The sequence below is a fragment of the Amyelois transitella genome, chromosome 19 (assembly GCF_032362555.1).
Source record: "Amyelois transitella isolate CPQ chromosome 19, ilAmyTran1.1, whole genome shotgun sequence".
Classification (NCBI taxonomy): domain Eukaryota; kingdom Metazoa; phylum Arthropoda; class Insecta; order Lepidoptera; family Pyralidae; genus Amyelois; species Amyelois transitella.
The window spans coordinates 3,841,957-3,854,251 of record NC_083522.1 but is presented as its reverse complement, the minus strand read 5'-3'; the positions used below and the strand labels follow the sequence as shown (position 1 = coordinate 3,854,251).

General features: G+C 39.3%; 2 protein-coding genes across 2 annotated transcripts; both read left to right on the top strand.

Moving 5' to 3' along the window:
* Window positions 1–92: 92 nt before the first annotated feature.
* LOC106132658 (peptidyl-prolyl cis-trans isomerase FKBP8) lies at window positions 93–12,288 on the top strand. Its single transcript, XM_013332127.2, has 8 exons — window positions 93–256; window positions 390–581; window positions 737–880; window positions 2,111–2,373; window positions 3,649–3,895; window positions 4,373–4,651; window positions 5,310–5,410; window positions 10,805–12,288. The coding sequence occupies exons 2-7, from the start codon at window positions 390–392 to the stop codon at window positions 5,394–5,396; spliced, it is 1,212 nt and encodes a 403-aa protein (XP_013187581.1). The 5' UTR covers window positions 93–256; the 3' UTR covers window positions 5,397–5,410; window positions 10,805–12,288.
* LOC132902884 (uncharacterized) lies at window positions 5,859–6,659 on the top strand. Its single transcript, XM_060949740.1, has one exon. The coding sequence runs from the start codon at window positions 5,859–5,861 to the stop codon at window positions 6,657–6,659; it is 801 nt and encodes a 266-aa protein (XP_060805723.1).
* Window positions 12,289–12,295: the final 7 nt, after the last annotated feature.

Below are 12,295 nucleotides of genomic sequence, written 5' to 3'. Positions count from 1 at the left end.
GTATAATAAGATACCCATAGAAATTGATCAAATATTCTTATATCATTTAAGGTGATCACATTAATATGTGAATATGTCAAAATTGATTAAACTGTTTAAGCAAATGTTTGGAGCGTAATCACAAATGATCGAAAAAAATAGGTATCCATTCACCTCAAAAAAAAGTCAAATCCAAAAAGTTGAATTGTCATATTTATTTTCAATTCAATTGCTAATTTTGGTTATTTTTTCTTTCATTGTTCCAAGTGCATAAAAGGTAAGAATTATACAAAAACGTAATGTTTACTTCTTTATTCTTTTACAGACGTGACGTAGATCGAGTGTGTTGATAAAAATGATATTTATTATTACGTATTATCTACGTCTAAATCACGAGCGTGTATTTCCAGATGAGTGAAGCAGAGAGGACTTTGGTAGATAAGTCAGAGAGCAGCTCCTTTGAGGATTTGGCTTCAGCAGCGGCCCAAGAGATTGAAGAAGCAAAGTTGGCTGAAGTAGCTGCGGCGGAGAAGGACCGTCCAGCTGAGACCAAAACAGAAGAGTGGCAAGATGTGCTGGGCTCAGGTTCACTACTAAAAAAGGTTAGCTGTTTATTCAGTATTTAAAAATCAATGTACAATAAGCTACTAGACTATATTTTTTAGATAGTGTTTTAAATTTTTAATCTTTATTACCTATTCTTTTGTGTATTTGTTTTTTTCTGATGTAATTGAGTATCGTATTTTTTGTTTGTTAGTCTTTGAAACAAGGAGACGAATCTACTGGCTTGCGACCACACCGGAGCGATATTTGTAGAATAAGTTATGAAGTTAAAATTCGGGACTCTGGAGAGATTGTTGAGAAGCGGGATCAAGTTAAAATATACTTGGGAGACAATGAAGTAAGTATTAACTTATTGTTTTACCTACTCATGCATGGCATGCCCTCAATTTACATATAGGACTTTAAATAGAACTACCCCACATCCTTCCCAGGCGACTTAGGTATAGGCTTATATACTTGGGATTCTTATTTTAGGTTAGACTAGCTTTTGGCTATGTTTATCTGTATTTATTTGTATGTATGTATTCATGCACTTAATTTTAACATAGGAATGAATATACCTACAAAAAATTGCATGCATGCTGCTCATTAAGATGAATGATTCATTCAGTTTATAAATCTGCTTTTTTCTGGTATCTCTATGTTAATGGCCTTTACCTTATCAGAATATATCAATCTATATTCTACTCATTCTATATTTTTAGATACATGGGTTGGTGACCATTGTCTTATATAATTACAAAGGGAATTTATGAGAAATAAGTTAATATATTCTGGGGAATACCCTTTAGTTAAATAATGTGATAAGCATTAAATGTAAAATATAAATGTCTTTTATATGATGGAGCTTTAACAAATACCATTCCTATCAGTAGCCCATTAATATCATGCTTCACATGATGTTTGCAGTTAAAATAGAACTTTAGATTTATCTTAAAATAAAAGCTTTGATTTATAGCTAATCCCTTCAGATTTTTCTACAGTAACAATGACTTTGATTTGATTAAATAAATAGACACTTTCAGCATAAAATAATTTTGATCCTCATAGTTTAAAAATACCAGTATCAATGTGTGCTAGACACTGCTGATAGTTTAGATCTTAAGCGGTACTTAACAGTAAAACTTTATCATTTAAAATAGAACTCACAACTTTTCAAAATGTATGATATATGAATCACTACACTACGGTTGTAAAATTTGGCATAGAATATGTAAACTGTTTATAAATAAAATATATTTGAGCTTTGAGTTTTAGAAACTTTTAATGTTATCATATCAGTTCAAGGTTTTCCACTATAATTATATTTCCTGACTTCATTATCTTTGCTATATGTTGCAATAATTTACTGAAACATAGTTTCTGTTTCATAAATTTTACCTTGGAAAAGTATACAGGCTACATTTTTTGTGAAAAAACAAGAATTTAATGTATTATAATTATTAATTTATATTATAATTATTAATTTAATGCACAATAAATTAAAGATTTATTTTACTTTATTGTGCATTGATTCCACATTGATTCCCTTTGTGTTTACTAAAAAGCTCTCATAATTTTCTTATAGATCCTGCAAGGATTGGACTTAGCACTGACACTAATGTACAAAGGGGAAGAATGCCTTCTTCAAATAGCACCACGGTTTGCGTACGGAGACATTGGTCTGAAACCCGGAGAGAGCCTAGGTTTGGTTGGCGAGGTAGACAGCCCCAAGTACTCAGGTCCGGCCATAGATAGCGACACTTGGCTTGAGGCACGTTTGGAATTACACGACTGGACTGAAGAACCCGAACATGAGACCCTGCCTATAGCCGAACGAATGGAAACTGGGTGAGTCTTTCACTTATCAATAAATTCTAGTTTCATTTGGCTTAAAAAATATAATTTGCTGCTATTTACCATAAATAATCCAATCTATATAAAGAAATAAAGGAACTGAAACTAATTCACGAGAGAAGGAAATAAAAAACAAAATACTAATGATTCATTACATATGACTTGTTTCAGTGTAAACTGCATATAATTTGATTGCATAATTTCAAGGTGGAATTGTTTATCTTTAGATTGTTTTAGAAAACCTTGACATATTGGGATCACTAGTAAATTAAATTTGTAATGTCAACAACTTATGCAAGGTCACTTTGATTTTGTTTTAGTTAATAAGTGGCCTTATTAAATGTACATATGTATTAGAATGTCGTTGTTTATCTAAAATGTTATTGTAATGAAGGATCTGTATGTTCCCCTCTGACTCTGACACAGTGTTCAATTATCCATACATTTGAGGGTTCAAATCCTCAAAGGGAACGTGCTATGATTATTCCAGAAATGTTAGAACGTAATAAGCTATGCAATCACTGCCATTCTATTTTTTTCAATTATCTTTAAAATAAAAAACACAACTTGCACTTTATACTTTATCCTCTGTATAGCTATTTACAAAGAGATAAAGACCTTTTAACTTTACGTGATACTAGAGCAAGCCCTTGGTACCGCCCGTGTAAAACAGAAGTCTTCTCTTTGTGATTTCACATTGATTTAATTCAGTCAGTTTCCTCTTTTATATATTAAGATTAAGATTATGGTAGATCATTTTCTTAGATATAGGTAGATCTTCATTTGCAACAAAGGGAATCAATTCAACTATTCATTGCCGGCCTCTGTGGCGCAGCGGTAATACGCTTGTCTGTGACACCGGAGGTCCCGGGTTCGAATCCCGGTCAGGGCATGAAGAGAAAAGTACGCTCTCTGATTGTTCTGGGTCTTGGATGTTTATCTATCTACGTATTTATTATAAAATATGGTATCGTTGAGTTAGTATCTCGTAACACAGGTTTCGAACTTACATCGAGGCTAACTCAATCTATGTAATTTGTCCCGCATTTATTTATACTAGCTGAATAATTCTCCCCGTTTTTTTTTCACATTTTCCATTATTTCTTCGCTCCTCATAAATAGCCAAAAGCCTTCCTCGATAAAAGTTCTATTAAACACAAAAATATGTTTTCAATTCCAACCATTGTTCCTGAGAACGCGCTAAGCGTTCAAACAAACAAACTCTTCAGCTTTAAATATTAGTATAGATTTATATTGCCTTGTGGACAGGATACGTCGTCGCGCCCGCGGCAACTGGTGGTACGGTCGTGGGGAGCCCCAGTTGGCCGTACAGTTATATCGGCGAGCATTAGACGTGCTGGATGAAAGTGAGGGCGGAATAACAGACCCGACGCCTAGCGGCGACATCGCGCCGTCTTCGGATGCTTTAAAGGCGTTGCTGGAAGAGCGCATGCGCGTGCACAACAATATGGCCGCCGCGCAGTTGAAAGCTGGAGCTTATGATGCGGCTTTGCAGGTTTGTTATAATTATTTATAGGTAGGCGGTATAACAGATCCGACGCCCAGTGGTGGAAAAAGATTACAAACTGTTTATATTTTGTCCACTACAAAGTCGGAACCGACTACTTATGCATAATTTGCTTACTCAATCTCCTGTCTCTACTCTCTCTTGACTGTATCAAAGCCCTGTGACATTGAACAATTGCCGTGTGTTTTCCGGCACTTTAGAATAGAATCACTCCATATCTATCCCATGGATGTCGTAGGCAACTAAGGGATAAGCTTCTAAACTTGGGATTCCTCTTGTTGGCGAAGGCCTAGCAACCAATTCAAATAGTGAATCTCAATTTCATAATAAAGCCATACAGTTGAACATTGCCTTTCAGTCTATTCGAGATTGTTGGCTCTGTCTACCCCGCAAGGGATATAGACGTGACTGATGTGATATGTGCACTTTTATGCAAGCTAATTTCGAATTTCTAATCTTCTCCAGGCAGTTACCCGAGTATTATCATGTCAACCGTCCAACGCTAAGGCCCTATATCGCAAATCTCGCATTCTCTCCGCTATGGGGCGCAACTCGGAGGCTTTGGAGGCGGCTAGGGCTGCGGCCGCCGCGGCCCCCGACGACGCCGGGGCTCGCAAGGAGTTGCAGAGATGTGAACAGAAAGCCACCAGGGATAGGTCAGTGGAACGACGCCTGGCTAAGAGAATGCTGGGCACTGACCAGCCTAAGCCGGCCTCGCCTGATAAGAAGCCGTCCAGAGCCAAGGTATGCTTATGTCATTGTACCTTCACTTTTATTAGACTACTTATTCTTATATATAATCTCTTATTAATATGGCCGTGCCGTGTGGTTCCCGGCACCAATACAAAAAAGAATAGGACCTCTCCATCTCTTTCCCATGGATGTCGTAAAAGGCGACTAAGGGGTAGGCTTATAAACTTGGGATTCCTCTTTTAGGCGATGGGCTTGCAACCTGTCACTATTTGAATCTCAATTCTATCTTAAAGCCAAATAGCTGAACGTAGCCTATCAGTCTTTACAAGACTGTTGGCTCTGTCTACCCCGCAAGGGATATAGACGTGATTATATGTATATAATCTTTCCCAACAGGCTTGAAAAGACTGAATGGCCACATTCAGCTATTTGGCTTAATGATAGAATTGAGATTTAAATAGTGACAGGTTGCTAGCCAATCGCCTAAAAAAGAATCCTAAGTTTGTAAGCCTATCCCTTAGTCGCCTTTTACGACATACATGGGAAAGAGATGGAGTGGTCCTATTCTTTTTTGTATTGGTGCCGGGAACCACACAGCAATTTCACAAACCCCTTAGTGGTTAAGCAGTATATGGAAGTAGTCCAAGCTTATATACATTTTGCCTCAAATTACTCAACTTTTTAATTTATTCACGTTATGTATTTGCAGATGTTGGTGTGGGGCTCGCTCCTGCTGAGCTTGCTGGTGGGCGTGGCCAGCGTGCTGGTGTACCGCTACAAGATGCAGGAACACTGACACCGCCCGTAAAGGTTGGTACTTGTGATGTATAAGCTATTATTATATTACTCATATTTCATAGAATTCACTGAATGTGAAGACTTGTATTATGGCAATTTTCTTCCTCGTGGCGTTAGACTCGTGTAGGGATCACACTTTTATAGTTGTAAATAATATTGATGTGAATAAATAAAATTATAACTTCTTAGTAACAAACGGACAACCTATATCACTACTCATACGCGGAACTCTTTCGTCCTGCCATAAATTCGGCGGACAAGTAAAATGAAAAAATGACAGTTTGACAAGTGTCAATCTTTTTATATTTCTAGGCCCGTTTGTTGCTATACGCTTGAATATTAATTTAATTCTTTTATTTCATCCTATATCCATTTCCCTATTCTCTTACTCTGACTGCGCTTCACCTTCTACAAGTAAGCTTTGAATCTATCGCTACATTGGTGACCCCGCTTTAACACGATGTCGCAATCAAAGAGTGAGAACAAAGGAGCCGGAGAGCCGCTTTCCTTGGATCGCGTAGGCGTAAGAGTACCTCCTTTTTATCCATCGAAACCCAAGCTTTGGTTTGCTTCGCTGGAAAGCCAATTTGTTCTAGCCGGAGTTACGTCAGAGGCGACGAAATACCACTATGCAGTATCGCATCTAGAACCTCAGTACGTGGAGATCGTCGAAGATATTATCGAGGCGCCAGCTACGGCAGATAAGTATGAGACGCTTAAATCGGAGCTCGTAAAGAGGTTGTCAGCGTCCCGCGAAAAGCAGGTCCAGCAACTACTTCATCATGAAGAATTGGAAGATCGCAAACCATCGCAGTTCCTGCGGCGGTTAAGGGGATTAGCTGGTTCTGAGGTGCCAGACGATTTACTCAGAACTCTCTGGGCCAGCCGTTTACCCAACAGCGTACAACCCATCATTGCGTCGCAGGCTAGGATGAAACTCGATGAGGTCGCCGAGCTAGCTGATCAAGTACTGGATGCAGTATCACCGAATTTGCAAGCAGCAGGAGTTTCCACAAAACACGATAGTGGGTCGAGTGAGATTGCTGCGTTAACACGACAAGTCGAAGCGCTAGCTGACAAGGTCGACCGTATGTCGCGGTCAAAGTCAAGAACCAGGCAGTCTTCAAGTCGTCGTGGTCGCTCTACGTCAACAAGATCGCACTCGAATTACAGGAAGTTCCCGACATGCTGGTATCACTACAAGTTCGGTGATAAAGCAAAAAGATGTGTCAAGCCGTGTGACTATACGGGAAATGCGTAAGGCAGTCGATAATGGCGACCGACGACTGCCCAAGTACCGGTCGCTTGTTTGTTACGGACAAACGGACGAAATTACAATTGTTAGTAGATACAGGTAGTGATTTGTGTGTATTTCCTCGCAAATTTTTAAAAGATTATCGTGCGAAAACAAATTTTGAATTGTGTGCCGCTAACGGGTCAATCATAAATACGTACGGTTTCTATCATTGCGTACTAAACCTAGGGCTGCGTCGTGACTTTGCTTGGCATTTTATTGTAGCCGACGTAACGAGGGCGATAATAGGCGTGGATTTCTTATCACATTACAACATTATAGTAGATGTCCGAAATCAACGCCTTATCGACGGTAACACTATGGTCGCGACCGTGGCTTCGCTTGCCTTTAGTAACGAAAGTATTTCTTCCGTGAAGGTGGTTTCTGGTAACTCTGTCTATCACAACATACTAGCAAAATTTCCCGAAATCACTCGCCCACATGGAATACATCGTACACTGCACCACAACACTGTCCATCACATCCGCACTACACCTGGGCCACCGGTCTCTTGCACTCCCCGTAGGCTTGCGCCTGATAAACTGAAAATTGCTAAATCGGAATTCGAGTCTATGTTACAGAATGGTACTTGTCGGCCTTCCGAATCAGCATGGGCTTCACCCCTTCATCTTGCGCCCAAGAAGGACAATGGGTGGCGTCCTTGTGGGGATTACCGCATGCTGAATGCCCGGACAATACCCGACAGATACCCCATTAAACACATTCATGATTTTTCCTACTCTCTATCAGGCTGCACCGTCTTCTCTACCATCGATTTGGTGAAGGCCTACAACCAGATCCCGGTCAATCCAGACGACATAGCGAAGACAGCGATCACAACGCCGTTCGGTCTTTACGAATTTCCGTTCATGACGTTCGGACTTCGTAATGCCGGACAGACGTTTCAGCGATTTGTCGATGAGATGCTGCGGGGCCTGGATTTTACCTATGCATATCTGGACGATTTTCTGGTCTTCTCGAAGGATCAGAAGACTCACGAAGAGCACCTTCGTCAACTCTTCGAAAGACTCAAGCAGTACGGCATGGTCGTCAACACGGCGAAGTGTGTCTTTGGCGCGTCTGAGGTAACCTTTTTAGGATATAGAATTTCAGGTAAAGGTACGACACCCCTACCTGAGAAGGTCGAAGCCATCACCAATTTCCCTGTCCCAAAGACGGTAAAGGAACTACGCCGCTTCTTGGGTATGGTGAACTTTTATCGTAGGTTTATTTCAGGCGCCGCTAAACAACAAGGTCCTCTGAACGCACTGCTGACAGGATCAGTGAAAGGTTCACACCCGGTACATATTACTGGTAAGTCACTTGAGGCTTTTGAAGCCTGCAAAGAAGGTCTGTGTCAGGCCGCCTTGCTGGCTCATCCCAAGTGTGACGCAAGGTTGGCGCTTGTTACGGATGCGTCAGACAGAGCTATCGGTTCGGTGTTACAGCAACAGACTGATGGTGAGTCCTGGGAGCCATTGGCATTTTTCTCTCGTGGGCTGAGTCCTTCCCAACAGAAATACTCACCCTACGATCGAGAATTGCTCGCCATTTATGAGAGCATAAAATATTTTAGGCACATGCTAGAAGCTAGAACTTTTACGGTCTACACCGACCACAAACCCCTGACTTTTGCCTTCCAAAGTCGAAAGGAAAACTGCTCGCCAAGACAGTTCCGACACCTGGATCTGATTGCGCAGTTTACCACCGACATACGTCACATCTCTGGTAAGGACAACGTGGTAGCTGATACCCTTTCCCGAGTTGAGGAAATTTCCCAGCCAATCGATTCAGAACAGCTGGCTGTTGCTCAACGTTCTGATCCAGAGCTTAGGCAACTTGCAGAAGGTACGACTTCACTGTGCCTTAAGAAAGTCAGGATTCCAGGTTCCAACACAGAGCTGTTTTGTGACACCAGCACAGACATGGTTCGACCGTTTGTTCCCAAGCTGTTACGAAGAAGGGTGTTCGAGAGTCTACATTGTCTCAGCCACCCTGGTGCCAATGCAACAGCCAGATTGGTCTCTGAACGTTATGTTTGGCCGGAGGTGAAAAAGGACTGTAGGAACTGGGTGAGAGCATGCATAGCGTGCCAACAGTCAAAGATCACGCGTCATACTAGTGCTCCTCTCAGTAACTTCAAACTTCCTTCAGCTCGCTTCAAATTCGTCCATATTGACCTGATCGGACCATTACCTTCATGCCAAGGTTACAAGTATTGTCTCACAGCCATCGACCGTTTTACGCGTTGGCCTGAGGCAATACCCTTAGAAGAAATTACGGCCGAGGCAGTTGCAAAAGCTTTACTCAGTGGCTGGATTTCTAGGTTTGGTTGCCCTGCTGATATCGTGACAGATCGTGGCAGACAGTTTGAATCAGCGTTATTCGGAAATCTTTCGCGCATCGCTGGATTTACTCATCGCCGAACAACCGCCTATCATCCGGCCTGTAATGGCCTCGTGGAAAGATTCCATCGGCAGCTGAAATCTGCCATAATCTGCCACGGTAACACAAATTGGATCGAGTTTCTCCCTCTTGTATTGTTGGGTGTCCGCAGCGCGTTCAAGGACGACTTACGAGCTACCTCAGCAGAAATGGTGTATGGCGAACCGTTGCGCCTGCCAGGTGAATTTTTTGATTCTGAATCTGACTATCCCTTAGACTTGACGGAGTTCACTTCAAGACTTAGGAATATAGTCCAAAGCCTGAAGCCCACACCAGCCTCTCATCATGGGGGAAAACGTCCAACATTCGTTTTCAAGGAATTAACCAATTGCACTCACGTATTTTTGCGTGATTGCACGGTTGGTGGCGCCTTGAAACCTGCATATTTCGGACCATATGAGGTACTTCAGCGAGATAATAAGGTATTCACTATCTTGGTAAGGGGTAAAAAAGTCACGGTATCGATAGACCGAGTCAAACCGGCCTACATACTGTGTGACCCAGACACCACTCCATACATACCTTCAGATCACGAATCACACAAACATACTTCACAAAATCATGACAAACACAACACCGATACACGTTATGTACTACAGTCAGAGAACCAGAACCCACCTGATAGAGAAGTAAATAATAAAACTAGATCAGGTCGTAAGGTAAGATTCCCCGACTATTATCGCCCTTGACGGTCTCAAGGGGGGGCTGATGTAGGGATCACACTTTTATAGTTGTAAATAATATTGATGTGAATAAATAAAATTATAACTTCTTAGTAACAAACGGACAACCTATATCACTACTCATACGCGGAACTCTTTCGTCCTGCCATAAATTCGGCGGACAAGTAAAATGAAAAAATTACAGTTTGACAAGTGTCAATCTTTTTATATTTCTAGGCCCGTTTGTTGCTATACGCTTGAATATTAATTTAATTCTTTTATTTCATCCTATATCCATTTCCCTATTCTCTTACTCTGACTGCGCTTCACCTTCTACAAGTAAGCTTTGAATCTATCGCTACACTCGGAAAAATTGCTTCAAGACGCTGGATCACTGACACTGACCGTAAAGGTTGGTACTTGTGATGTATAAGCTATTTATATTACTCATATTTCATGGAGATCTGAATGTGAACTTATATTGTAGCAATTTTCTTCCTCTTGGCGTTAGACTCGGAAAATTTGCTTCAATATACAGGATCACCGACCGTAACGGTTTATACTTGTGTTGTAATGGTAATCATAGAAATGTACACAATATAAGATATTCCCACATACATGCATACATGTAATCACGTCGATATCCTTTGCGGGGTAGCCAGAGCCTTTAAAAGACTGAAAGGCAACGTTCAGCTGTCGAGCCCAGTTATAGAATTGAGGTTCAAATAGTGACATGACAACCCATCGCCTAAAAGAAGAATCCCAAAGACTTTCGGATATGCAATTGGTCCCGAGAAAGCTATCGGTCCGATTTGAAGATGTGTTATGTCTAAATTAACACATAGCCTGCCATGTCAGTCACTGGTGACTGTCAGGTATATAATCTTTGTATTAGCAAATCTACTATGGCAGCCTACGTGTTAAAAACTGGTATACCTTATACATATATGTTTATAATATAAATATGAAATAAATGTTTTAAATGTATCTTTTCATTGCTTGCAGGAAACCGAGATTCCATTGGTGCAAGTGGATGGGAATGGTGCACATTAATTTACTTACGATATCATGGATCGATTCATATATTATTATAAGCAGGACTTTGGAGCAACGTCTACAGGAAACAGATACTTATATATTTTTATATTTCACAAATCATTTTCAACTACCATCAAATGAGAAGGGTTTGCTTTTTTGTAAAGTGGTTCTGTAGGTTATTAACGAAAAATTATGACTATTCGTTCGACGTTAAAGTCCCCAAGACGTGTTAAAAGATTGTCATTATCTTTAAATAAGCAAATACTGCTTAGTCTTCTTTTATTAAACAATGTGATAGACATATCTGGACTTATCAAATATATATATATTATGAATCAAAGTTTATTTTGTCTACGAAAAAAAAAAGTCATAAGATTTATTAGAACAAAAAATTTCTTTAGATTTTTCTACTTAAATGATTATATTTATCGACAATGTTGATTTTTATAAAACTTAGCAGCTTTTACCTACTTATAGTGATAATGTAGGCACGTAGTAGACAGTTTATCATAATATATATATTACCTACGATATGTTATGTAAAAATGGTGATAGGTTAGGTTAATTTAGGTGTTTAATATATATTTTTTCCTCTTGTGGTATAATGTGGGACTGCATTGCATCTAGCATTCATACCAAAAATATACATAATTATAAAATTATGTGTCTCGTATGTTAAATTATATGTCTGCACTTCTTTTTGTAGTTTGTGCCAAAACTATGATTGGTCATACATATATTTTAATACGAAAATCAGTACCCTATTTTTGTATGTTACATATTAAGCTCCAAAATTTATATTTTCAGACGTATTATAAAAAGTAATAAGACTTAAAATAGCATTCCAAATGGATATTATTAAAAATATACCGTTTTGGTATGTTAAACATGTTTTGTTTCATATTTATTGTACTATACTTATTAACGTCACTTTCCAATTTTGGTGCTTTTTATTAGTTTGTTTTAAAAAAATCTATATCGAGTGTATTTTTCTTGGCATTTACGTTTATAAAACTTAAGAAATTGAGTACTTTTGTCACCAATTTGTACCTTATTCGTGACTAAATCAAGCAGTTGCTCATTATGTGGTACATTTCCAATCTAATCAGCTTTAATTACAGAATCTTAGCCCGTAGGCAAAACAACCGCTTACCATCAGGCAAATCATGCTTTTCAGATAACTTAAAGCCCAGATATTATTTAGCCAGCAGTCTATGCGGGCCATAGCAGCTGAATTTTCAACTGTTTATTATATCATATTTTGTAATATTAACATAAGTTGGAATGAAAATGTAAACAAATTCCTCCTTATGTAACATTAGTCTTTTAAAATTAGTCATTGGTTTGGTATAGGATCTTAATGTTTCAATAAATAAAAAAAAAGCAATAAAAGAGTAAAAAAATGGTGGTTCCCAGTAAAGTTACTAATTAAAAGAAATTGTTGGAAATGATATTGGT